The sequence below is a fragment of the Ovis canadensis genome, chromosome 21 (assembly GCF_042477335.2).
Source record: "Ovis canadensis isolate MfBH-ARS-UI-01 breed Bighorn chromosome 21, ARS-UI_OviCan_v2, whole genome shotgun sequence".
Taxonomy (NCBI): Eukaryota; Metazoa; Chordata; class Mammalia; order Artiodactyla; family Bovidae; genus Ovis; species Ovis canadensis.
In genome coordinates this window covers 57,497,584-57,523,583 of record NC_091265.1, presented here as the reverse complement: position 1 = coordinate 57,523,583, position 26,000 = coordinate 57,497,584, and the positions used below count along the sequence as shown (strand labels likewise).

The 26,000-nt window shown below is 46.7% G+C and overlaps 2 protein-coding genes, 1 long non-coding RNA gene and 10 other non-coding genes across 18 annotated transcripts in view; 12 read left to right on the top strand and 1 right to left on the bottom strand.

Moving 5' to 3' along the window:
* Positions 1-7,431, bottom strand: part of SLC3A2 (solute carrier family 3 member 2) — a 31,391-nt gene extending 23,960 nt beyond the window's left edge. Inside the window, exon 1 of the mRNA XM_069566005.1 lies at positions 7,011-7,431. Within this exon, the coding sequence (XP_069422106.1) occupies positions 7,011-7,137 (127 nt within the window). The 5' untranslated portion in view covers positions 7,138-7,431. The remainder of the gene's footprint in view (positions 1-7,010) is intronic.
* Positions 7,432-7,450: 19 nt separating this feature from the next.
* LOC138426957 (uncharacterized) lies at positions 7,451-10,780 on the top strand. Of its 3 annotated transcripts, XR_011251846.1 has the most exons (13): positions 7,451-7,541; positions 7,883-7,932; positions 8,187-8,270; positions 8,502-8,552; positions 8,893-8,927; positions 9,028-9,072; positions 9,156-9,235; positions 9,344-9,392; positions 9,574-9,601; positions 9,809-9,845; positions 10,220-10,273; positions 10,515-10,544; positions 10,672-10,780. It is a non-coding gene; the product is annotated as an uncharacterized lncRNA (long non-coding RNA). The 3 variants fall into 3 exon arrangements; XR_011251845.1 differs by lacking the exon at positions 9,156-9,235 and having other exon boundaries at positions 7,456-7,541; XR_011251847.1 differs by lacking the exons at positions 9,156-9,235; positions 9,574-9,601 and having other exon boundaries at positions 7,456-7,541.
* On the top strand, positions 7,730-7,799 carry LOC138427359 (small nucleolar RNA SNORD25). The gene has a single exon (XR_011251964.1). It is a non-coding gene; the product is annotated as a small nucleolar RNA SNORD25 (small nucleolar RNA).
* On the top strand, positions 8,007-8,080 carry LOC138427364 (small nucleolar RNA SNORD26). Its single transcript, XR_011251969.1, has one exon. It is a non-coding gene; the product is annotated as a small nucleolar RNA SNORD26 (small nucleolar RNA).
* Positions 8,353-8,424, top strand: LOC138427363 (small nucleolar RNA SNORD27). Its single transcript, XR_011251968.1, has one exon. It is a non-coding gene; the product is annotated as a small nucleolar RNA SNORD27 (small nucleolar RNA).
* LOC138427362 (small nucleolar RNA SNORD28) lies at positions 8,748-8,823 on the top strand. Its single transcript, XR_011251967.1, has one exon. It is a non-coding gene; the product is annotated as a small nucleolar RNA SNORD28 (small nucleolar RNA).
* LOC138427371 (small nucleolar RNA SNORD22) lies at positions 9,113-9,239 on the top strand. The gene has a single exon (XR_011251975.1). It is a non-coding gene; the product is annotated as a small nucleolar RNA SNORD22 (small nucleolar RNA).
* LOC138427361 (small nucleolar RNA SNORD29) lies at positions 9,438-9,504 on the top strand. Its single transcript, XR_011251966.1, has one exon. It is a non-coding gene; the product is annotated as a small nucleolar RNA SNORD29 (small nucleolar RNA).
* On the top strand, positions 9,661-9,730 carry LOC138427366 (small nucleolar RNA SNORD30). The gene has a single exon (XR_011251971.1). It is a non-coding gene; the product is annotated as a small nucleolar RNA SNORD30 (small nucleolar RNA).
* Positions 9,981-10,048, top strand: LOC138427369 (small nucleolar RNA SNORD31). Its single transcript, XR_011251973.1, has one exon. It is a non-coding gene; the product is annotated as a small nucleolar RNA SNORD31 (small nucleolar RNA).
* LOC138427370 (small nucleolar RNA SNORD22) lies at positions 10,313-10,438 on the top strand. Its single transcript, XR_011251974.1, has one exon. It is a non-coding gene; the product is annotated as a small nucleolar RNA SNORD22 (small nucleolar RNA).
* A 5,957-nt stretch (positions 10,781-16,737) lies between the features above and the next one.
* Positions 16,738-25,453, top strand: WDR74 (WD repeat domain 74). Of its 4 annotated transcripts, none has more exons than XM_069566003.1 (12): positions 16,738-16,868; positions 19,400-19,558; positions 19,640-19,746; positions 19,832-19,953; positions 21,930-22,005; positions 22,138-22,284; positions 22,451-22,552; positions 23,846-23,946; positions 24,038-24,093; positions 24,428-24,573; positions 24,675-24,731; positions 25,233-25,453. In XM_069566003.1, the coding sequence occupies exons 2-12, from the start codon at positions 19,495-19,497 to the stop codon at positions 25,410-25,412; spliced, it is 1,158 nt and encodes a 385-aa protein (XP_069422104.1). In that variant the 5' UTR covers positions 16,738-16,868; positions 19,400-19,494; the 3' UTR covers positions 25,413-25,453. The 4 variants fall into 4 exon arrangements, 3 of the variants coding, with proteins under 3 accessions (XP_069422104.1, XP_069422103.1, XP_069422102.1); XM_069566002.1 differs by lacking the exon at positions 16,738-16,868 and adding an exon at positions 17,059-17,200; XM_069566001.1 differs by lacking the exon at positions 16,738-16,868 and adding an exon at positions 17,503-18,526.
* On the top strand, positions 17,503-17,693 carry LOC138427354 (U2 spliceosomal RNA). Its single transcript, XR_011251960.1, has one exon. It is a non-coding gene; the product is annotated as a U2 spliceosomal RNA (small nuclear RNA).
* Positions 25,454-26,000: the final 547 nt, after the last annotated feature.

The window sequence follows — 26,000 nt, the reverse complement described above, 5'->3', positions numbered from 1 at the left end:
GTCTGACTCTGTGCAACCCCATAGACGGCAACCCACCAGGCTCCTCCGTCCCTGGGATTCTTATTGAATTAACAGATACGTTTGTTAGCCTAGTTCTGGACTACTTCATATGGTTTATAGTACCTCTTACAAGTCTAAAACCAAATTTCTTACTAATGAAGCCATAATTTATAATGCCTATTTTTTTTCCAAGGGAGAGATAATTCCACCAAAGTTATAGCTAACAAATCTCGTCTAACAACTACATATTCCCAAAGGGACACACTACTTCTACAAGTACTGCACTGCCAGGGTGATGCATGGAGCTGACAAAACAAGCTCCTATTCTATCTCCTTGTGCCAAAAACCAATGTAGAATGAAGGTGAAAAAAGAGAGTGAAAAAGCTGGCTTAGAACTCAACATTCAAAAAACTAAGATCATGACATCTGGTCCCATCACTTCCTGGTAAATAGATGGGTCAACAATGCAAACAGTGACAGATTTTATTTTGGGGGGGACTTCAAAAATCACTGTTGACAGTGAATGCAGCCATGAAATTAAAACACACTTGCTCCTTGGAAGAAAAGCTATGACAAACCTAGACGGCGTATTAAAAAACAGAAACATTACTTTGCTGACAAAGTTCTGTAAAGCTATGACCAACCTAGACAACGTATTAAAAAGCAGAGACATTACTTTGCCAACAAAGGTCCATCTCGTCAAAGCTACGGTTTTCCCAATAGTCATGTATGGATGTGAGAGCTGGACTATAAAGAAAGCTGAGCACTGAAGAACTGATGCTTTTGAACTATGGTGTTGGAGGAGACTCTTGAGAGTCCCTTGGACTGCAAGATCAAACCAGTCCATCCTAAAGGAAATCAGTCCTGAATATTCACTGGAAGGACTGATGCTGAAGCTGAAACTCCAATACTTTGGTCACCTAATGCAAAGAACTGACTCATTGGAAAAGACCCTGACGCTGGGAAAGATTGAAGTCAGGAGGAGAAGGGGATGACAGAGGATGAGATGGTTGGATGGCATCACCGACTCCATGGACATGAGTTTGAGCAAGCTCTGGGAGTTAGTAATGGGCAGGGAAGCCTGGTGGGCTGCAGTCCATGGGGTCACAGAGTCGGACACCACTGAGCAACTAATCTGAACTGAATTCCATTTAGTGAAGCAGTGCCTCTTGCTGCCAGGTGGGGGCAGGGTTGCTCTCTCAGAAAAATTACCAGACCTCTCTCAGCAGCTCATTTGATAAGGACTGGGTAAAGATCATTTGAAAATGTATAGGGATAGATGAACATATATTGAGTCCTACTCTGTGTCCTGTACTCTGCTAGGTCATAGGGAAACAATATATAACTTACACAGACCTGATGCCCAAACTTAGGAAGTTTATGGTGAGCAGGCAGAGTGGATTTGTCTTGGGGAGAGTGGTGGTGAGGAAAGTGATGAACGGGTCTCAATGGCTATGTTCATCTGGACAGTAACCTAAAGACTGTGGAGGGGTACTTAAGAATTATGAACTGAGGCATGAGACTGGACCAACTTATTTAGGAAGATCACTCCAGCTTCAAGATGAAGAATGGATTAGAGACAGCAACCCAGGGCCAGGGAGCCAGGTTATGTCTGTTGCAAAAACCTCGAGGTCACTGACCTGAATTAGGGTAGTGGCAGTGGGGTAGCTTGGACAATTGAGTGAAATAGAAGGAGTGGGTTCAATTCATTTTGGAAATGAATTTTGTGGACCAAAAAGAATTTGTGAACCATCCAAGCAATACTGTTCATCCAGAAGGCAACCGGATGCATAGCTCTGAAGCTCAGGAAAAAGATCCTGGGTTGGAGCTATAGACACTGCTGTTCAGTTGCTAAGTCCAGTCCCATTCTTTGCGACCCGGTGGACTGCAGCATGCCAGGCTTCCCTGATAACAGCGGCCATTAAAATCATGGAAGTGGATAAAGTGGCCCAGGCAGAGTAAGTAAAAAGCTAGGCCTCTTGATGAGGGCGAAAGTGAGTGAAAGAGCTGGCTTAAAACTTAACATTCAGAAAACTAAGATTATGGCATCTGGTCCCCTCACTTCATGGCAAGTAGAAGGGGGAAAAGTGGAAGGAGTGACAGATTTTATTTTCTTAGGCTCCAAAATCACTGCAGAGGTTGACTGCAGCCATGAAATTAAAAGATGCTTGCTCCTTGGAAGGAAAGCTATGACATACCTAGACAGCATATTAAAAAAGCATATTAAGAAGCCAAAAGAGGTCCATATAATCAAAGCTATGGTTTTTCCAGTAGCCATGGAAGGATGTGAGAATTGGACCATAAAGAAAGCTGAGCACCAAAGAACTTACACTTTCCAATTGTGATGCTGGAGAAGACTCTTCAAGTCCCTTGGCCTGCAAGGAGATCAAACCAGTCAATCCTAAATGAAATCAACCTTGAATAGTCATTGGAAGGACTGTTGCTGAAGCTCCAATACTTTGGCCATGTGATACAAAGAGCCAACTCACCAGAAAAGACCCTGCTGCTAGGAAACATTGAAGGCAAAAGGAGAAGGGGATGACAGAGGATAAGATGGTTAGCATCACTGACTCAATGGACATGAATCTGAGCAAACTCCAGGAGAATAGTGGAGGACAGAGAAGCCTGGCATGCTGCAGTCCATGGGGTCCCAAAGGGTCGGACACAACTTAGTGGCTGAACAACATGTAACTGGAGGAACATTAATGTTTGAACAATGGGACAGAAGATATACCTCAAAGGATCATGAAGAAGTTATTAATAGCAAAAACATAAGAGGAACACTAGAAGAGGGCAGCGTCCCAAGCACTGTGGAAACAGTGTTTTAAGAAACAGGAAATGGGGTCACTGGACATGGTAGGTCAAAGGGTGTTACCATGTGTTTCTGTGATGGCATAGAAAAACCAGATTTTAAAAAAAGGAACTGGGTGAACAGGATAAAAAGGTGCTATTGAGAGATCAAGTAGGATGAGAGAAGAGTGTCCTGAGAAAGAAGTGAGCAGTATTGTATAAATCCAGTGCTCTTAAACTTTAGTGTGCATACAGACCACCTGGGGATCTTGAATAAATGCAAGTGCATTTGATCTGTGGAAAGATCTGAGATTCAGTATCTCTAACAGACATCCAGGTGATGCAGGTATAGACAGATCTTTAAAGTAAAAGACATTTGCTGGAAAGAGCAAGATAAGATGTTAGCCAGAGGGTGGCATGGTATTAGACTTCCACTGGCATATTGTCTAAAGCTCCTTCCAGAGTCAGACTTCTTGAGTTTAAATCCTGACTCTCAACAAATATTTTCTGAATGAATAAATAAATGGGCCAACAAAAGGCAATGTACCCCAGCGGTTGTTAAAGTATAATCTTAAAAACTGAAAATATGACTCATAATTATATAAACACATCAAAGATTTTATTCAACCTATTAATTAACAAGGGAATAAATAAAATTTAAAACTGGTTCAAAAGAGAATGCTGGGAAAGGAGGATCATCAGCTTAAAGTCCAGATAAGAATGATATGAATTTGCCTTCTAATAGATAGATACAAAACCAGCCAATGTCTTAGAAGGCTGCTGCTGCTACTAAGTTGCTTCAGTTATGTCCGACTCTGTGCGATCCCATAGACGGCAGCCCACCAGGCTCCCCTGTCCCTGGGATTCTCCAGGCAAGAATACTGGAGTGGGTTGCCATTTCCTTCTCCGTCTTAGAAGGCAATCTTATCAAATTACAAAATACCTAGAGCAACAATAAAAAGGACATCAAATGAAGGCACACGCCCCACTGGAAAACCAGGTAATCCCCAAGTTAGGTAGGCCTGCTTTACCTTTATCAAAAGGACACCTGGTAATAACTTTTGCCTATTTCCAAGTTTTGGATCATTTTTAACAGGGTCAAAAGTATAGACTAGATTTGAAGAACAGCTCTGCCACACTAGTTATGTGTCCTTGAGTAAGTAACTTGATATAAAATTCAGTTTTCTTATTTGTAAAATGAGGATGGTAACCACAAAAACTATTTTTCAAATTGAGGTAACATGTGCAAAGCATTCAGTACAGTGCCAGGAAAGTGCCGTAGAAAGCACTTCATACATGTTAACATTAAAACACCTCCACCAACTCTTTCATCTCATTTTTCTCATTTCCCTTTATGTAACAGTCTAACCTTTTTGTACCACTTTTGCAAATATATATATATTTTTTTTTTTTGCAAATATATTTACACATGCACACACACACATTTCATTCAGTTTTGTGTGTGGCCATCCTGCATGGATCGACCAGGGATCAAAACCGTGCCCCCTGTGGTGAAAGCTCAGAGTCTTAACCATTGTATCACCAGCAAAGTCGAATTTTCACCACAGCATTTAACTCCACTTGACGTATTATTCGTCTGTTTCTTCCAGAATATAAGCTCCAAGGGAGCATAAGGGGACTGGCTGCTTTGTTCCTTGTTGTATCTCCGGTACCCAGTAGATGCTCAACAGATAAATAGTATTGGTAAAATAAACGTTAAGTGAAGGTCATGGCCATGATCTCCAACTGCCAAGAATACTGGCTTTTTTTTTCCGTTTTGATGTTTAAGTCACTCAACCTGTTAACAACTTCCAAAAAAAATATCCAATCTTTAACATTCCCTCTTTCTAAAGTGGATTCTCTATTACTACAGAAGTTGATGCAAACTCACTCATGGGCCACCTTGGGTATACAGGCATATTCTGATTGGCTCAGAGAAAATGCTTAAAAATTTTAAGTAACATGCCAACATTTTTAAGGAGCAAATTAATCAACAATTTTGGTTTTCTGGATTCTCCTGATCAAATTTTTCAGACAATATTCTGGCAAGGCACACTCAGCAGGAGCAAAGACAAGCATATCAAGATCCCTATCAGGCTCCTATGGCTTACCTGCATTACTTACATTCCTGCAGGTGTGAGTTGAGGATTTCTGATGTATTATAAATCATTCCTATTTCCCTTTCATCATGCTTGAATCCACTTATCTGTTGCCTAAATTACTGTGACAATCTAATTAATGTCCTGTCTCAACTTACCCCTTTTTCCCCACCTTGCTCTGTGTAGTGTGCGGGATCTTAGCTTCCCAAGCAGGAATCAAATCCATGCTCCATGCAGTGGAGGCAGAGTCATAACCAGTCTTAACGGGACCACCAAGTTAAGTCCTGGTTTATAGGTTATTCTACCTATAGTTCAAATTATTTAGCTTTGTATTTCAAGCCCTTCTCATTTGGCCTTCCCTAGGAAATCTTTTCCAACTTTATATTCTATGATTCCCCTTCAACCCATCTTTCATGAACTATATTTATACACTTTTCCAGCTCCAATCTTGTCACTCAGATTATTTCTCTAACTTGAATTTCCTTCCTGGACCTGTTTATCTACCCTTTAAGGCCCACAAACATTCTCCAAATACCATGCCCACAAACAACCTCCTTGCCTACTCTGGACCTTCTGAATTTTCCTTATCTGTTTCATTTTCTATACATTTTGTTACAACTTTTCAATCACCCACTTGGACAAGCATCTAACATTGTTGAATACATGAATTTAGTCTAGCTATAATAACATTTTTCAAATTGGGATTCTTTTGGTATCTGTTTTGTCACTTTTGTTTCGCTGGGACATGCATGGGGACAACACTGCCACCAAAGTAGTGAAAATTGGTTCTTTGGGAGCAGGAAGAGGGCAGAAAATCCTAGATATTACACAGAAGCTTTCTGGCCCTCTAAAGGGCCGCAGTATATAAGCAAATACACAGTTATATGTGTTAGTTGCTCAGTCATGCCCAACTCTTCGCGACCCCATGGACTACAGCGCACCAGGCTCCTGTGTCCATGAGATTTTCCAGGCAAGGATATTGGAGTGGGTTGCCATTTCCTTCTCCAGGGGATCTTCCCAACTCAGGGATCGAACCCGGGTCTCCTGCACTGCAGGCAGATTCTTTACGGACTGAACTACAAGGGAAGCCCTACACAGTTATATTAAGTTAGAGGGGGAAATGCTTTTTAGTTTTAAAGGCTCCTGGAGAGAGGAAGACAACAAGAAAAAAAATTGAGAAACAGTATCCAAGGATCATGCCATTTGTTTCCTGTGTACTTGTTTGCCCCCTAAATACCCAGAGAAGTGATAGTGATCAAAAGTGCAGGTTCTGTCATCAAGACTGCCTGGGCTGATTTGCACCTGGGCTGATATTTCTTAGCTGGGTAACTCTGAGCAAGTTAATTAACCCCTCCAGATCTCAGGCTCCTCATCCCTAACATTACCTTATGGCCTCCTCCTAGGGTTGCAGTAGTAAATGAGATCATCCAGGAGACCACACAGTAAGAGCTTAATAAATGGTTATAAAATGTACATATAGTACATTTTTAAAACGGTCATGTACCCTAGGTATGCATTACAAATGATTAAACTACAACTGGTTGTCCTCAGTAACAAGGGTATAGATGACTGGAACCACCCTGCCTGTCAGGCGGGAGTTGTACGCGGCTCTGCAAAAGCTTTTTACACCTAGATTCCCTCCAGGTAATCTGCATTAAGGGGCTTCCCAGGTGGCGAAGTTGGTAGACTCCTCCTGCCAAGGCAGAAGAGGAAGGAGATGCGAGTTCGATCCCAGGGTTGGGAAGATCTCTTGGAGTAGGGAGGAGCCCCTGGAGTAGGAAATGGCCTCCAGTATTCTTGCCTGGAAAATTCCATTGACAGAGGAGCCTGGCCGGCTACAGTCCATGGGATCGCAGTCAAACACGAGCGCGCACACACACACACACACACACACACACACACACAATGTCCTTAAAACGGCGTTTTAAATGTCGGCTAACGCTAGCCCCACTACAAGCTCCGAGCAAAATCGGACCAGACAGTAGGACAAAGGTGGCCGGTTACAGAAAATATCCTAAAACTGTTATAATATTTCAAGAGCACCTACAACCTGATTCACTTTCCCAAAACGGTTCCACGCAAGAGCCCTCCACTCGAGATCGGCCCGGGGCCCAGTAATACCTGAGTCGCCCCCCGCGCTGGGCCCCTGAGGACCAAGCCCCTGAGGACCAGGCCCAGAAGGCTCGCTGGGCGGCTGGCTTGGAACCGAGATGACGCCAGCGGAGGGTTCATGAGGCTCGTGGTCCATGGATTAGGACTCTGCACGCGGATCTAGAGTGTGTGCAAGCAAGGGAATGCTCAGGGAAGGGTGTGGGTCAGTCAGCTGTGACCGACACGGAGCGTCAGTCCAGGATCTGCGCGAAGCAGGTAACTCGCCGCCTGGGCGCCAAAAGAAGTCGCAGTAAAGAACCCACGGCACCACATTAGTCGCGCCTGCGCACACCCTAAGGCGCATGCGCACCTTTTTCGCGCCACCGCTTCAGGAGGCGCACAGCCTCTCGTACTTCCTCTAGAAATCTCTACCCACAATTCACCCATTTCCCTCTGCGCTTGCGCCCGCCGTAGTCCCGCCCCCAAATCCCGTGGGCCTTTGCGAGATAGTATTTATGTGTCTCGCGGTAGCCTCTCGGTCTCATTTATCCACAGCTCTTGGTAAGTGATTTGGTTTGTTGAGGTTCACGAGGAAAACGCCCGTGCAAACGTGTCCGGGCCTTGGCCTCTCTTTGTGGTACCTATTGGGTTCGTGGGGGAGGAGAGAAAACGTGACCTTAGTGTTGAGGCCTTGAAGGGACAGGGGCTTTGTGAAGGACAAGATGGCGATGGCGGGCCGTGCCGACAGGCCTCTCTGTGATGAGACCCTTTTCACAGACCTGTACTGAACTCCGTGAGGATAAGAAACTCTGAGGAGGCCGGCCTTGCATGGCAACGCAGTCTTAGCTCCGGGAAACAAAGCGTTTACCAGACAGTGCTGACCCAATATCATTTGTTTGCAGGGTTCGGACGCGCGCCAAACGCTGAAGGATCTCAAACCGGTCTCATTGGAGTAAGTGCTCCTGGCCTCCCTTTACTGTCCTTTTTTTCTTCCTTGCTGAATATGCGGGAGTCCGACGGGATGTGCTACGGGGATGATTTCCAAAATTGAACTCTCTCTTTCTGATGGATTAGTGGAGAAAACAAAAACTCTGAGTAGCACCATCCGTAGCAGACGTTTGGGCTTTTAGCCCTGCGTTAAGGCACTAACGTGGGACAGTCAAATTACGAGATATTAAAGTAAGAAAGGGTATTGTTTTCTCCCAGATGTGGTTTAATTCAAAGGAGCTTACAGATTGGAGGATGAGACAAGACTTAACCCTCTGTGGATCAAGTGTGGTGATGCTGCAGGTGGGTACCCGATGCTTTATGCAGATGGGGGGGTAGAAGCACAATGTCGGGATGGGACTTGCTGGTTGAAATCGCACTGGCCACTCCATGATGAATGTAAAATGACAAGCATATGCCTGAACTCAAAAATGATGTCATCTTACTACTGAGAAGTGGGCCTGGAATGCTCCAGGGTCTTTTAATGGTAGTTCTCGAGTACTAAAAAATAATGGCTCATTTTTCTGTTTCCAGCATCTCCTCACCAGTCTTGAGGAATTCAACTGCCTCCCAGAGTGAATGCAGGTAAGTTTTCAAATGGGAAGTTTGTGGTCTGTGGTGGTTTCAACAACCCCGAGAGCAAATGGTCAGTGGAGCAGTGTTTTTGCTCCTTCCAGCTTGTTCCTCTTGGAATGATTTTCCTGGGGAGGGAGTCGGCAGCCCAGCAAGCAGCATAGTTTTGGGAGGGTGTGCTCTTCCCTCACCCACACATCACTCACTGTCAGATGATTTGAATTGATAATGCTGATCCTCTGTGAGGTACCACAGTTAATAGCATGTTAGAGTTCTGATGGCAGTTTCTGTTAGTGAAGAAATTTTATTTCATCTTAGTATTTTGGAGTAACCATTTTCTCCCCTTTTGTAGATTGTCACAGCATTAATAGAGTCATCTGTCTTACAGTAAGTTACTTCTCTCAGTATTGTGGGAAATAGAGGGATTTCTCTTGTTTCTGATAATGCTGTTTCTTGATCTTTTATTTTATCTTTATTGATTTCCTAGATGCCTCTTCATCTGCTCAGGATGACTCCTACAAAGAGTCAAGAGGTGAGTACTTGTAACCTTGCTTGTTGTTGCTTAACTCCAGTGCCAATGAAGAAAGCAGGCGTCCTGTCTTACCCCTGTTCTAGCCCCAGAGCCAGTAATGGTGAACCCACTGGGGCGAACTGGGAGAAAGGATGAAGTTTCATTCCATGAGGAATTGTCTGAGGTACAGCAAATGAACAGCATTTGCTTGGCTTGGGTTATCCATTAACCCTAGTTAGAATAGTTTTGGTTGTTTTAGATATTTTGCTAATTACATGATTTTCTCATTCAGGAGCAGCTTGTTACTATACACACTTCTGGAAAGCCTCCAGAGTTAAAAGGTTAGTTGATTAACGTGTGTATGGCATACACCACCAAGTAGGCAGTTTCTATGATGAATCAAACTAGCTCACTATGATTTAAACAGTGAAAAGACATGAACATCTGAGAAACTGGGAAAGACAACAGTGGGGTACTGTGTGTGTGGAATTTGTATCACTCGTAGCTTTGTCCTTCTTGTAGGTAAATTGCCAGTTACCCTCGCTCAGAGGTGAGTGGTCTCCATATGTGCATACAATGTATTGAGTGGGAGAAAATGCCTTTTTAGGCATCTGTGATGACTTACATGGAATCTCGTTCGGCTGATGATTTGCTGTTGAGACTCGGATATCTGATTTTCTGGGAATGGTAGCTTAGACAGGAACAGCTTATAATGCAAGAAGCAAGCATTACTGACTTAGTTGCCTTTGTGTTTTAGGTACAGCTCCTTGTATGGTGCCTGAGAATGATTTTAGGTAAGTCTGTTATCTATGGCTGCTGTATAGAATTCACCAGTTTTTGTTTGGTGCTCTGAATAACTGCAGACATGACTTGCTAAATCCAAAGTAAGTTTGTCTTTGGCCATTAGTGAACCACCCGTGACATTGCCACTCACCAGTGATGAGTTCAATACCGCCCCAGTCTGATCACTATGACTGAAAGGTATTTCTGAGCTGTGAGTTTCCCTTGGAGTAAAAAGTGACTGTAGTGGGAAATTGAGTGGCTTTATAGCCAACAGGAAACGTTTTGGACTAGCTGGTGATTGTGTAAAATGTCCATTGAAACCTACATAGCTTTTATAGATGGGCCTGTCCTGGAGACAGTTGACTTAGTTCCCAATCTTTTGCAGGGGAAAGGAGTAAGCCATCCATATATCTGCTCAGCTCTAGTCTGAAGTTGAGAGGTGAGTAGACTTAAACACAAGGTGTGTCAAGTTAAAATTTCCCAGTGAAGAAATCCTCACAAGTCTTACTTCCTGTCCTAGTCCCAGAGCCTGTAAAGGTGAACCCACTGGGGCTGGCTGGGGGAGAAGAGGAAAGCTTGTTCCAGAGGGAACTGTCTGAGGGATCATGAGAATTACTCAACAAGGCAAAGAGGGGAATAAATGACTGGTTGAAAGGCAGATTTTCTTTTTTTCCCCCTAGATCTGAAGAAAGAACAAAGCACACATAATGGTAAGTATCTGTTCGTGCACTTGTATTAAATACACTAACCATGTTTAAAGGATAACTGTTAAGCCCATCAGGTATATACTTGTGAAATTCCAGTTAAGAAAAAACTCATTTTTCTTTTTCTCTACAGGAATCTAATGTTGAAGATAGCAAAACTGAAAAATCTTTGTACAGATTGTCTGTTCAACTTAGCATATTTGAATCATTTCAGCCTAAATAAAAATTTTTTTAAACCTTCATTGATTCCTGTGTTTGAGTGGGTCTGACTGGACAGAAATAATCCCAGAAAGATTGGTAAATGGCTTTCCCCATTTAGCTTGGCACTTTACATAACCCAGGGAAGTATCATTCAGGGAGCCCCCTTGGAGTTCTGCATGAAAGTGTACTGAGTTTGAGTGACCCCTTTAACTGTGCTTAAAACCTTAAGACTTTGGGTACTAGGAGACAGTGACTCGCCAGTTAAGAATATTGGCTGTCAACTTTTGGTATCTTGTTGACCCTATCTTTCACATGAGTCTCTAAAATGATTTCTGTGGAGCTTAACAGCCCTGGGCCTACAACCAGAACTTCAGAAGGAACTGCAATGGGGTACGTTACGTCACTTCAGTCCTGTACAACCCTTTGTGACCCCATAGGCTGTATCCCACCAGGCTTCTCTGTCCATAGAATTCTGGCAAGAATGTATGTACTGTTTGCTGAGTCATGTCCAACTCTGCGACCCCAAGGACTGCAGCATGCCATGCTTTCTTGCCCTGCATCTCCCAGAGCTTATTCAAGCTCAGGTCTATTGAGTAATGCCATCCAACCATGTCCCAGACAGGTGGTCTCAGGTAATGACCACCTTTATATTTCTCAGTAGAACAGGGAAATGGATGAACTAGAATGCTCATCTGCTGTTGAAACATGTTTAGAACATAGTTGTGTCAGAACTGGTAAAGTAGGCCATTTAGGGGCTTCTCTGTTGGTCTTTTTTTGCGTTTTCATACTGTTCATGGGGTTCCCAAGGCAAAATAAAGAAGTGGTTTGCCATTCCCTTCACCCTTGGACTGCAAAGAGATGATACCTGTTAATCCTGAAGAAAATCTGTCCTGAATTCATTGGAAGGACTGTTGAAGCTGAAGCTCCAATACTTAGGCCACCTGATACGAAGAGCTGACTCACTGGAAGAGACCCTGATGCTGGGAAAGATTGAAGACGGAGAGAAGATGACGACGGGATGAGATGGTTGGACGGACATGAGTTTCAGCAAGCTCCGGGAGTTAGTGATGGACAGGGAAGACTGGCGTGCTGCAGTCCATGGGGTTGCAAAGAACGGGACAACTGAGTGACTGAACTGGTGGTCTACTGGCTAAGATAAGTGTATACACACACAATGGAATATTAGCCATAAAACAACAAAATTGAGTCAGTTGTGAGGTGGAAGAACCTAATAGGTTTCCTTGATGGCTGAGATGGTAAAGAATCCACCTGCAATGCAGGAGACCTGGGTTGGGAAGGTAACGCTGGGGAAGGGAATGCCAACCCACTCCAGTATTCTTGTCTGGAGAAACCCATGGACAGGAACCTGGTGGGCTCAAGAAGGAGGTGATATATACTTAGAGCTGATTCACATTGATGTACAGCAGAAACCAACACAAGAGTTTAAAGCAATTATCCTCCAATTTAAAAAAATCCACACTTCCCACTGCATCGGATGCATGAGTTTGATCCCTGATTGGGGAATTAAGATCCCACATGCTGCACCATGTAGCAGAAAACAAAGTGAAAGTGAAGTCGCTCGGTCGTGTCCGTGACTCTGCAACCTGTGGACTGTAGCCCAACAGGCTCCTCAGTCCATGGGATTCTCCAGGCAAGAATACTGGAGTGGGTTGCCATTTCCTTCTCCAGGGGATCTTCCCGACCCAGGGATCAAACCCAGGTCTCCCGCATTGCAGGCAGATGCTTTAACCTCTGAGCCACCAGGGAAGAAAACAAAAGGAGGGTGTAAATTGAGGGGCATTGTTATATCAATTTCATGAAAACATTAAGTTACAAAATTTAAGTGTACCCACATGGAAAGAATATTCCCTTGGCCTTGCCTCTCCATGACCTCTTCCACTTCTCTCCATTTCTGCCACCACAGCTACCCACCCCCACCCCCTAAGCCATATTCACTTCTTGCCTGGAGGATCACAGGAGACTTCTCTTCCTTTTCCCTGTAGACCTTAAACTTAATGAAGGCAGAGTCCATGTCTGATTTTGCTCATCATTGTAGGGTGTCTGCTCAAAGAGCAAAAACAAATGGACAAATGGCCTCCCAGGGAGCCCAGGTTTCCAGGTTCGGGTGGGGCCCTCACTATCAGCCCCCAGTATCCACGAAGCAACAGGCAGGAGTCACAATAGATGCGAGTGACAGAGCTATTCCCTCCTAACCTTTAATTCAGAGGAGAAACAGGGCTACTGCCAACCTGACGGCTGAGACCTGCCAGGGAAAAGCCCCCAGAGATCTGTGCTTGGGACGCTTGACTGCAACCTGCATGGATGGACTGAAACTTATCTGGCTAGGGAGTTATGGTCTGCCGCAGGTTGAGTCTTGCAGAATTTAGAGAAGGTTGGGGTTGAAAGAAACTGAAGGGGCTTCCTTAGGGGTCCAGTGACAAAAACTGCGAGCTCCCAATGCTGGAGCCTTGGGTTCGATCCCTAGTCAAGAAACTAGATACCATGCGCAGCAACTAAGAGTTTACATGCCACAACTAAAACCTAGCACAGCCAAATAAATATGAAATCAAAGAAACTGATTTTTTTTTTTTTTTCCCCGAAATACCTATTTGGCTGCACCAGGTCTTAGTCACAGCACCTGAACTCTTAGTTTCAGCATGTGGAATCTCGTTTACTGCCCAGGGCTCGAACCTGGGCCCCCTGCATCAGGAGCCGAGTCTTGGCCACTAGACTACCAGGTAAGTCCCCAGAGAAACTGAATTTTGCTTTTGCCTTTGTATTAGTTGGTTTTGGGGTGTTTTTCTGTTTGGTTGGTTTTTTGGCTACTGTCATAAGTTGCCACTCTAATGGCAGAAAGTGAAAAGGAACTAAAAAGCCTCTTGATGAGGGTGAAGGAGAGTGAAAAAACTGGCTTGAAACGCAACAATAAAGAAACTAAGATCACAGCATCCAGTCCCATCACTTCATGGCAAATAGAAGGGGAAAATGTGGAAACAATGACAGATTTTATCTTCTTAGGCTCCAAAATCACTGTAGATGGTGACTTGCAGTCATGAAATTATAAGACATTTGCTCCTTGGAAGGAAAGCTATGACAAACCTAGAGAGTGTTAGTTGCTCAGTCGTGTCCGACTCTTTGTGACCCCATTGACTAGCCTGCCAGGCTCCTCTGTCCATGGGATTCTCCAGGCAAGGATATTGGAGTGAGTAGCCATTCCCTTCTCCAGGGCATATTCCTAACCCAGGGATCAAACTTGGGTCTCCTGCACTGCAGGCAGATTTTTTACCATCTGAGCCATTAGGGAAGCCCCAGACAAACCTAGATAGCATATTAAAAATCAGAGACATCACTTGGCTGGCAAAGGTCTATATAGTCAAAGCTATGGTTTTCCCAGTAGTGAGAGTTGGACCACAAACAGCTAAACGGTGAAAAATTGATGCTTTTGAATTTTGTTGCTGGAGAGGACTCTCGAGAGTCCCTTGAACTGCAAGAAGATCAAACCAGCCAATCCTAAGGGAAATCAACCCTGAATATTCATTGGAAAGAATGATGGTGAAGTGAAGCTCCAATATTTTGGCCACCAGATGCAAAGAGGTGACTCACTGGAAAAGACCCTGATGCTTGGGAAGACTGAAGGCAAAAGGATAATGGGGTGCAGAGAGTGAGATGGTCAGATAGCATCACTGGCTTAATGAACATGAATTTGAGCAAACTCTGGGAGATAGTGAAGGATAGGAGATCCTGGCATGCTGCAGTCCATGGGGTCGCAGAGTCAGATGTAACTTGGTGACTGAACAACAAGTCACCACAAACTTGGTTGCTTAAAACAAAGCAAATATATTATCTTACAGTTTTGGAAGTCAGAAATCTGAAATGGGTCTCTCAATAGTCTAAAATCAAGGAGTGCTAACAGGGCTGCATTTCTTTCTGTAGGCTCCGAAGGAGAATCTATTTCTCTGCCTTGGCTGGATTCTAGAGGCCACCCCATTCCTTCACTGACAACCCTCTTCCATCTTCAAAGCCAGTGATGGGTTAGGGTTAGTCTTTCTGACGCTGCATCAGTCTGACACTGAGTCTCCTGTCTCCCTTTGTGATCTTTGTAATTATGTACATGGAGCCCATCAGATAATCCAGAACGAAGAGGCAGATGCTAAGTTGCTCAGTCCTGTCAGATTTTTTAGCGACCAGGCTCCTCTGTCCATGGGATTCTCTAGGCAAGAGTATTGGAGTGGGTCCAGGGGATCTTCCCTACCAGGGGGATTGAACCCTCATCTCTTATGACTCCTGCACTGACGGGTAGGTTCTTTACTACTGTTGCCACCTGGGAAGCCCAGTCCAGAACAATCTCTCCTCAAAAGTATGAATTTAATCATATATATGAATTACCTTTTGTCTGCCATGTAAGGTATCATAATGAGATGTTCTAAGAATTAGGACATGGGCATGTAGAGTCATTATTCTGTCTACCACAGTCCCTTAATTCGGCTTCTCCCTAGAGGCTCTGGGTTTATCTGTGAAGCCTGGAGAAATTGCTTCTGTTTATTAGGTACACAGTGTGAGAAACCACAATCTCTAAAGTCATAGATGATCACACTTTGCTGGTTGTAATCATATCAGTGAAAATAGAACGTCCTACTCTTGCTGGAACAATCTCAACCCAGGCACGGTGTGTGTGTTTGTGAGTGTGTCTGGGTGTCTGTGTGCTCAGTCGTGTCTGAGACTCTTTGCCTCTTGGCAACCCAGGAGATTCATAGCCCGCCAGGCTCCAGAGACACGGCCTCTAATTTCAACCAAGATGTAGAGCTCAGTTAGTTCAGTTCAGTTCAGTCGCTCAGTCGTGTCCGACTCTTTGCGACCCCATGAATCGCAGCACTCCAGGCCTCCCTGTCCATCACCAACTCCTGGAGTTCACTCAGACTCACGTCCATCGAGTCCGTGATGCCATCCAGCCATCTCATCCTCTGTCGTCCCCTTCTCCTCCTGCCCCCAATCTCTCCCAGCATCAGAGTCCTTTCCAATGAGTCAGCTCTTAGCATGAGGTGGCCAAAGTACTGGAGTTTCAGCTTTAGCATCATTCCTTCCAAAGAAATCCCAGGGTTGATCTCCTTCAGAATGGACTGGTTGGATCTCCCTGCATTCCAAGGGACTCTCAAGAGTCTTATCCAACACCACAGTTCAAAAGCATCAATTCTTCAGCGCTCAGCCTTCTTCACAGTCCAACTCTCACATCCATACATGACCACAGGAAAAACCATAGCCTTGACTAGATGGACCTTAGTCGGCAAAGTAATGTCTCTGCTTTTGAATATGCTGTCTAGGTTGGTCATAACTTTTCTTCCAAGGAGTAAGCGTCTTTTAATTTCATGGCTGCAGTCACCATCTGCAGTGATTTTGGAGCCCCCCAAAATAAAGTCTGACACTGTTTCTACTGTTTCCCCATCTATTTCCCATGAAGTGTTGGGACCAGATGCCATGATCTTCGTTCTCTGAATGTTGAGCTTTAGGCCAACTTTTTCACTCTCCTCTTTCACTTTCATCAAGTTCTGCATTCACACTAACATAATTTCTAAGGAAACAGACTTCAAGTCCCTTTTCAGTAAGAGTCTGACATTAATACCTTTCATACAGCTGGGCTTTGCTCTGAGCCTCTGAAGTACCACTTCTGTTAAATTTGACCTGCATTGCCTCACCCCCTCTCCCACCGCTGGTTCCTGGGTTTAGGAATCCCGAGGCTCCGAAACGCTTTTCTCAGGCCGCTTTTTCCCCCGCTGTAGGGCCAACGGTGGGTAGTGGATGGTACAAATGGCAAGATGTAAGTGGGGTGGGGGCGGATGTTACAGTAAATCAGGGAACGGGGAGGAGCAGACGCGAGCCTGGAGCCCCGTAATGCGAGGGGAACACAGTCCTAACAGCCAACTTTCACTGTCACCTCTGGACCGAGAGCAGCATGTCCTCAGTTTTCACAAGCACCCCATATGAGCGGGTTATTATTCCTCCATTTAACAGAGGAGAGGACCGGAGCCTAAGCAACAAGCTTTGCGTGCATGCCGTGAGTGCTAAGTCCCATCAGTGGTGTTCGACTCTGGGAACGTAAACCCACTAGGCTCCTCTGTCCATGAGATTCTCCAGGTAAGAATATTGGAGGGGATGGTGCCCTCCTCCAAGGGATCTTCCCGACTCAGGGAGCGAACCTGCCTCTCTTATGTCTCCTGCTTTGGCAGCGGGATTCTTACCACTAGTGCCACCCGGGAAGCGCAAGCAATATGCCTCGTGGCATCAAATCAGGAACTGGCGGAAAGGTGTCCCAACTCGGTTCTTTGGACACCAAAGTCAGCGGTCAGGGACCGCGGGCCTTTCCAAGTAAATGTCCGGAAGAGAGGCGCCGCCCTGCATCCGCTTCAACAGACTAACGACCACCACAGCTGCACCTTCAGGCGGGGAGAGATCGCCAGTCTCCGAGGGTAAAACACCAGGCGGCCATAGCAATCGCGTCTAGCATGGGGACCAATCCCAGAAAGCGAAAGAGCAGTGGGGCGGGTTTATGCAAAATACAGAAGGAGTTAGCCGGAGGCGAAGCAGTAAAGGACACAACTTAAGGTCTAGTTCCACAATATTAATTATTACTATGAATCAGAAATGATGAGAAACTGGTTTTAAGAAAGACTGCACTTTGAGAAAAAAACTAATGATTAGGCCATAAAAGTCACCACAACCGCAAAAGCTACACTAAGAGTAAGGCTGGCCCGGAGGCGAAAACAGCATTATCGCTTCTCGGCCTTTTGGCTAAGATCAAGTGTAGTATCTGTTCTTATCAGTTTAATATCTGATACGTCCTCTATCCGAGGACAATATATTAAATGGATTTTTGGGATTAGGAGTTGGAATAGGAGCTTGCTCCGTCCACTCCACGCATCGACCTGGTATTGCAGTACTTCCAGGAACGGTGCACCCCCTTCGGGGGAAATAAATACTGTCTCAAAGATAGACTTAACAAAAACTTTATTATGGATGTCTTTTAGCTAATTTAGTGAAAGCATCTACTAGTAACGTATGCTTCCCAGATTTAAATATTTGCGTTACAAAAACGTTTTCAAAAAAAAAAAACCTGTATATTATTTTGCTTGGAAACCCACTGTAGATTACCGAATTTACACTAAGGCCAATGGGGTCAAAATGTACTTGAAATAAAATGTTTTGTAAGGATTTTTGTACATGTAAGATAATGGCGGTGGTTTCGGTGGTTGTGACGCGATTTTACGTATATTCGGGGCTTTTTAAGAGGTTCTACAAGAGCAAGTCCCTGTCAACCAAAAAACGTGGGGTCGACTCCCCGAGGCCGCAAAGATCATCTGGAGGAGAATAGGTTTTACCACCGCAATAGTCCTATCTGGAGAATCTCAGAAAAGCCTGGTGTACTGCAGTTCATGGGGTCGCAAAGATTCAATTGAGTGACCAGTACTTTCCATTTTCACCGACCGGTATTCCTCCCTGAAGACGAGCCTGGCTCCAGGGATGTAAGTCCCTAGATTCGCCAAAGCCGTCGGGTCCGACTTAGCAACTAAATAACTACAATTTTAAAAATAGTGACGTGCACATATTAGAGAAGTTATTTGCCGTAGGGAAGATATTGAGTAGTGCTTCAGTTCAGTTCAGTCGCTCAGTCGTGTCCGACTCTTTGCGACCCTATGAATCGCAGCATGCCAGGCCTCCCTGTCCATCACCAACTCCTGGAGTTCACTCAGACTCACGTCTATCGAGTCAGTGCTTATTACACCTCTTTATAACGGGTAAGTTTCCTGATCTAGTTCCCTCTACTTGAAAACTGTAGGTGTGCACCGGGCCTTACAGCGAGGAAGACTTTCGAGCAGAGAAATAAATGGTTGAACGTCTCATAAAGGGAAATCATAGTATTTCAGGGAAAGAGATCGTTCAGATTTACTTTAGGGTCTGTGAGGGGCAGTAATGGTGGTTGTGGTGTGTTTCCGCATGGCTTGCCTAGAATGTTAAGCTCCGGAACTTATTGGCAGTTCTCCAACTAAGGTGGTATTCAAGATTGTTTCTCTGTGGAGGACAGATCTGCCAGGCAAGAGTGGGATGCTCTATGCTTACTGATATAATTTCAAGTAGCAAAGTTTCTGAGACTTTTATTTCAGACAAGTCATTCAAAGAAGGGGGCCGTTATGAGATTTTAAAGTTGGAGCTTATCTTTGGAAAAACTGTTTCTTTTAATTTTGTAGATCTTCATTGCCCATGGTGCTGTTTTATACCATCAGCAAATCTCAATGTGAGGAAATAAAAGTAACGCCCCTACCCTTCACTTTCCAAAAGTGAAGCTCGTCGGTTTCATTTCCCCCAACTTTGTTCATTTTGTCCTATTACGCTTTAAGTTGAAGCCATGCGCTTCATTAGTGATTTGAATCGTTCCTTAAATGAGCTCTTTTCTTCTCTTGTACAGAAAACATACATTGCTTTAGAGCAGAGGAACAGACTAGGGCTGCCTGGATCCCATATCGTGGTTGAGATAGTATGCCTTCTACTCCAAATGTAAAATGGTCAAGTTACTGTTCAGATCTCCACAAACAAGTCTCCAGATTTCATTTTTGTAAAAAGCAAAACCAGCTAGCGGGGAGAATATGTTTTACTCTTCCGGTTCTTTAAAGGCCTAGAAATGGAGTTCCTCCGGATCCGACTAGACGCAGGCTGGTGACGCAGGCGTTGCGCCGGAAGTGGGAGCCTTGGGTTCCCGAGCTCCGCTATGGCGGCTGCGGCTGCACGGTGGAACCATGTGTGGGTTGGCACCGACACTGGCATCCTGAAAGGTGGGTAGCGAGGTCGGGCGTCGGGAACTGCGGGCTTCGCCATTTCGCTATTCTGACTCGACTGACGTCCGTGTCCCGCAGGAGTGAACCTTCAGCGCAAACAGGCGGCGAACTTCACGGCGTCAGGACAGCCCCGGCGCGAAGAGGCGGTGAGCGCCCTGTGTTGGGGTGCGGATGGCGAGACACAGGTGAGCGACCGCTGAGAGTCGGAGCTGGGAGTCTGGGGCGCGGCCGCCTCGCTCTCCTCGCCATCCTGTGCTCCTCTGCCCGCAGATCCTAGTGGGCTGTGCCGATGGGACAGTGAAGCACTTCAGCACCGAGGAAGGCAGGTTCCAGGGCCAGAGGCAATGTCCTGGAGGGGAGGGCACGTTCCGAGGCCTCGCCCAGGTCGACGGGTAAGACCAAACCCCTTGCAGAAACGCTCAGGTCGTAGCGAGAGCGTTGAGGCTCCCACTGGACGACCGAGTAGTGGCAATCAATCCTGAGGTGACATGAACCTGGTCTGCATGACAGGGACGTTTTTCCTGCCTTCGTCCGTTCTTTCCTATAACAAACATTTATGGAACACTTATTCGGTTGTTTATAGGCACTGGGCAAATTCAAAGGCTTAGGTAAACCACAGTATCTGCCATCATAGAGTTCGCTACTTCCAGAGTTTTGTTTTTTGGCGTAATAACCTTTTGGATGACCCTGAGCACGTTATTTAATAGTTTGAAAGTAAAAGTGTTAGTCGCTCAGTCGTGTCCCACTCTTTGCAGCCCGCCGGACTCCTCTGTCTGGGGTTTTCCAGGCAAGAATACTGGAGCGAATTGCCATTTCCTTCTCCAGCGAATCTTCCCCAGTTTCCGGCACTGCAGGATACCACCTGCAGTGCAGGAGATTCTTTACCAACTGAGCCACTAGGGAAGTTTAGAATATGTTTTTAAATGCGGGCTAACAACCACCAACAAAGTGGCAAAGCTCCTAAAGAATAAGAAATGCTGGGTTGCAGGCTTAGTTTTCTTCTGAAGGTGAAGAGAGAGGCTATGAGCTGACTGTGTCGGTTTGGTGAGGTTAATTCTGACAGGTGAGTCTGGAAGGCTGGAGCGGGGGAGGAGGAATATTTGAACTTGGCCTTGAAGGTTGGGTAGAATTTTGACAGATGGAGAAAGGAGTAAGGGCATTCTAGAAAGAGGCTCCTGCTTGAGCAGAGGCCAAGGATTGGTGTGAGGCTACAGGGCACATCACAGGGAAGATAAACAGCATTTGGGGGTTAAAGAGAAGACTCTTGAGAGTCCCTTGGACTGCAAAGAGATCAAGCCAGTCAGTCTTAAAGGAAATCAGTCCTGAATATGCATTACTCCAGTACTTTGGCCACCTGATACAAAGAACTGCTGGAAAAGATTGAAGGCAGGAGAAGAGAATGACAGAGGATGAGATGGTTGGATGGCATCACCAGTTCGATGGACAGGAGTTTGGGCAAGCTCCAGGAGTTGGTGATGGTCAGGGAAACCTCAAGTGCTGCAGTCAATGGGGTCGCAAAAAGTCAGACACAACTGAGCGACTAAACTGAACTGGGGGTTGAAGCCCAGGAAACTTTTTTTTCCCCCTTTTTAAAAATTTATGAGGAAGCATTTTAATATAAGATGAACGAGGTAAGTTGGGATTTAAGGCAAAGTGCTTTTAAGTGTCAGGTTGAGCAATCTGCGGTTTTGTAGGTAATGAGGCATGATTGGTTTCTGAGCAGGAAACACTGTGTTCAGAGCTGTGAGCCTGCAGGAATGTGGAGATGGATTGGAGACTGTTGCCACAGCCCAGGAAAACCCAGAGCCTGAACCTAGTTGTGGAGGGTGGGCAGATATGAGAAAAAGCAGAGGGCTTGGGCTGTACAGATCCTGGGGAGAGATTGGCTTGTCTGGTCTGACACCCAGAACAGGGAACTTGAGAGAGGAAGCTGGTGTTTGATTCTGACCAAACACTAAATCCAGAGCAGTCCCATTTCAGTGCTTTCAGAGCTCTGACTCCTGGTGACCACATCAAGAAAGACCAGCAGGGCCATGTGCCCCAGGTGGAGCTGTGGAATAGCAAAGACTTTGCAGTATCACAGTCTTGATTGCAGCTCTGATTCTGACATTTATAGCTGAGTGGCAAATCTTATAATTTTTTGTAGCTTCACTTTCCTTACTTATAAGACCAGTAAACCATTAGCTTGACGAGGAAATTAAATAACAGCCATCAAGCCCCGCCCAGACCTGAGTTACCTGGAGGCTTCCTTAGGAACAGGGCTGGTAGGAGGGAGTCTAGTTCATAATGAATTTGGGGGTGGGTCGACTGGGGACAGAGAACGCCATTTACCCCTGCTCTTTTAACTCTATCCTCTCTTTGCCTGCAGCACCCTCATCACATGTGTGGATTCTGGGATTCTTCGAGTTTGGCCTGACCAGGACAAGGAGGCATCCTCTGACCCAGTGAGATCCCCCCTCATCCTGATCCTGATGGTTGGGGAAGGTGGGGCCCAGGGTAGAGCCAATGAAGGCTTTGGAGGAGGAGGATTAAGGATCTGGAAGTGACTCTCATCTCCGCTCTCTCATTCTTTTCAGCTCCTGGAACTGAGGGTGGGCCCTGGGGTATGTAGGATGCGCCAAGACCCAGCACGCCCCCACATCGTTGCCACAGGTGGGAAGGAGAATGCTCTGAAGGTGTGGGACCTGCAGGGGTCTGAGGAGCCTTTGTTCAGGGCCAAGAACGTGAGTGATGGTGGGTGGAGAGGACCTGGGTCCGAATTCCCATGAGTCAAGGCCACTGATTTTGAATTGGAGACTGGCAGGGTTTTAGGGGATGATGACAGAGGGCAGAAGGAAGGGACACACTGAGACCCTCCCAGCTCTGTCCCTCATCTACCGACCCCACCAGGTACGGAATGATTGGCTCGACCTGCGGGTTCCCATCTGGGACCAGGACATACAGTTCCTCCCAGAGTCACAGAAGCTCGTCACCTGTACAGGGTACCACCAGGTAAGGCACACATCTAACCCCTAACTTTTTCTGGGCTCACACAGCTTCCTGGAGAAACAGGAGGCTTGCTCTTTGCAGGCTCGGTCCCCACCATTTGGCACAGCCACTCTTCTCTCCATCCTTGAGTCATCCCTGAGCTCCCAGAAGAAGGACCACTTCCCCAGCCGCGTGTTCAGCCGAGTGGCTAAGCCAATGACCTTCACTTACTACATTCTAGGAAGGAGTTGCTTGAACTGTAATTCTTCCTTTTCTTCCCACCTGGAAGAAAGAAGGGAGTGTCCCCTTCATAGTAGAATCACGTGGGGCCCATGTTATGAGAAGAAGTGGACTGGGTATCAAGAGAACGGGGTTCTGGTCCTGATGGCAGTCTCTAATTTGCTTTGGGACCCAACTATGACCCTCTAGTATCTGTAATATCTGGCTGGTCTCTGCTCCTCAGCTGTATAGGAAAGGCCCAACTGGGGATCTTTTCAGCTGGGCCTTTTTTTTTTTTTTTGACCACGCTGCGTGGCAATCATACTTCCCTGATCAGGGATCGAATCTGAAGTGGAAGTTCGGAGTCCTAACCATTGGACCACCAGGGAATTTGAAATTCTAAGACCCAGGCAGGACTGGGTGGGGCTACATTTGCCCTGCTTCCTCTGCTCTGCATACTGAAGTCTGCTCTTGGTAATACACTTCTGCTCAGAACACATATGAGGGCTTCCTCTCTCCTTCCTGTCCAGGCTTAACTTTTTCCTCTGTTTGACTTCAGCAACTCTGACAGTTGGGCCAGCTTGCTCTTGCATCATGAAAGGGGAGTATAGATGGAAAGCTCACACATGCAGACCATGGGGATGCTGCTGCTCCTAGCCTGGGGGAACCTCTGTTCTCAGCTCTATATGTTCGTGTTCCTCAGCAGCTCTCCTCTACTCCTCAGCACTCAGAGAAGAAGGGTGTGTTTCAAATGAGAAAGTTTCTCTGAAAGAGTGGATTGTAAAAGCAGTGTATGGGGTAGGGGGGCTTCCCTGGTGGCTCAGTGGTAAAGAATCTGCCTGCCAATGCAGGAGGCTTGGGTTCAATCCCTGGGTTGGGAAGATCCCCTGAAGAAGGAAATGGCAACCCATTCCAGTATTCTTGCCTGGGAAATCCCATGGACAGAGGAGCCTGGTGGGCTACAGTCCATGGGGTCACAGAAGAGTTGGAAACAACTTAGCGACTAAACAACAACAAATGAGGGGAAGTGAAGATGTAGAGGTGCCAGGGGGCTATGCAGAGTCAAGGTGCTGTGGTGATGCCTCAGCCTTCTTCCAGGTCCGTGTCTATGATCCAGCCTCCCCTCAGCGCAGGCCAGTCCTTGAGGCCACCTACGGAGAGTACCCGCTGACAGCCATGACCCTCACTCCTGAGGGCAAGTGAGTGTGTAGAGGGCAAAGTGGGGCTTGGGGAGGACTCGGGGGCTTCTGCTGACCAACCCCATGTGTGTCTCTCTGGTCTCCTCCTCAGTTCAGTGATTGTGGGGAATACTCATGGGCAGCTGGCAGAAATTGACCTCCGGCAAGGTGAGTAGACCAGGGAGCCTTGCAGGGGTCAGGGGTGGGGAGGAAGGGCAGGATTCCCCCCTGACGGGGCGGTGGAGCTGCTGAGCCCTCTTTCAGGTGCCAGAACCAGGTTCAATCCTGGTTCTGCCAACTGTGTGACCTTGGACAAATTACTTTGTCAATTCCCTGTGCCTTAGTTTCTTCACCTGAAAAATGGAGATGTTAATGCTAACTGCCATGTCAGCATTATGTTAAACGAGGATTAAATGGTGAAAGAAAGGGATTTGAACAGAAAACACTCAATAAATGGTTGTTGGCTGACCAGTTAGCAGTGATACCTGCCCCCTTTTTCCAGGGCGCCTGCTGGGCTGTCTAAAGGGACTGGCAGGCAGCGTCCGAGGGTTGCAGTGCCACCCTTCAAAGCCCCTACTAGCCTCCTGTGGTTTGGACAGAATCTTGAGGATACACAGGATCCGGAATCCACGGGGCCTGGAGCATAAGGTGAGAAACCACTCATTCCTGCCTCTTGTGCCCTCCTCCCTCCCCCATTCTTGTTTCTGTTTCAGCAGACTTGGCCCCTTAAGGTCCCTCATCTCTTCTAGGTTTATCTCAAATCTCAATTGAACTGCCTCCTCCTGTCAGGCAGGGATAACTGGGAGGTAAGCTCTTGGGTCTGGGAATGTGGGAGCTAAGGGTACAGGTGTGAGGATCTCTCTGTGAAGAGGGAAGGGAAGCAGCTGGAACTTAGACCTGAGACTGTCCATCCATCTGCTGGGTATAGTCCTGACAGGGTCATTGCCAAGGGTAACATAGGAGCATGGATGAAGTGAAGTGAAAGACATTCAGTCATGTGTAACTCTTTGTGACCCCATGGACTGTAGCCCACCAGGCTCCTCTGTCCATGGAATTCTCCAAGCCAGAATACTGGAGTGGGTAGCCATTCCCTTTTCCAGGGGATCTTCCTAACCCAGGGATTGAACCCAGGTCTCCCGCGTTGCAGGCAGATTCTTTACCAGCTGAGCCACCAGGGAAGTCCAGGAGCATGGATGGGCATGGTTTTTAGGAGCAGGAAACAAGGGGTGGTGCCTGGAGGAATGATTCTCCTCCCGGTGGGTCTGTTATTGTACCTCTGACTCCGGAGGGCTTCTCCCACTCACCAGGATGAACCGCAAGAGCCTCAGGAGCCCAGCAAGGTGCCCTCAGAAGACACAGAGACAGATGAACTTTGGGCCTCCTTGGAGGCAGCTGCCAAGCGGAAGCTCCCCGATTGGGAGCAGACCCAAGGCGCTCTCCAAGCCAGACAGAGAAAGAAGAAACGGCCTGGGTCCACCAGCTCCTGAAGAGCTTGTGCTCACTTTGTAAATAAACAGCTTAAAACGTACCATGACCTTGAGCCTTTTGTGATGGGAGAAAGTGGTGGCGGCTCCCTGAGCTGGGGTGGTGGGGGTATCTGACGTCACAAAAGCAGGGCCAGGAACCTGCCGGCTGGCGTGGGTGGCACCGAGTGCAGGGCCGCATGCGGGGCCATGGGCTGCTGCCAAGATAAGGACTTTCAGACTTCGGATGAGCAGGCCAAGGAGGCCGGGTCAGAAGGTGGGACCGGAGACACACCAGGGGGCCCAGGGAGCTGGGAGTGGGGACTGGACCACCAGGAGGTTGGACTAGGGAGACTAGAACTCAGCAGCCTCGCATCCTCACAGGCACTGATGCGGACTCGGTGGAGCAACGGGATCGCAGGTCGAACGAAAGTCTTTTGATCACTGTGCTGTGGCGGCGGCTATCCATGTTCAGCCGTCGGGGTTCCTCTCGGTCAACCAAGAGGCAGGCAGTCCAGAATCCAAAGCCGGCGAGTAGGATCCAGGAGTGCGATCAGGAGAGGATCCAGGAGGAGCCGGAGAAGGGGTGACTCCAGCCCCGTTCTCACTCCT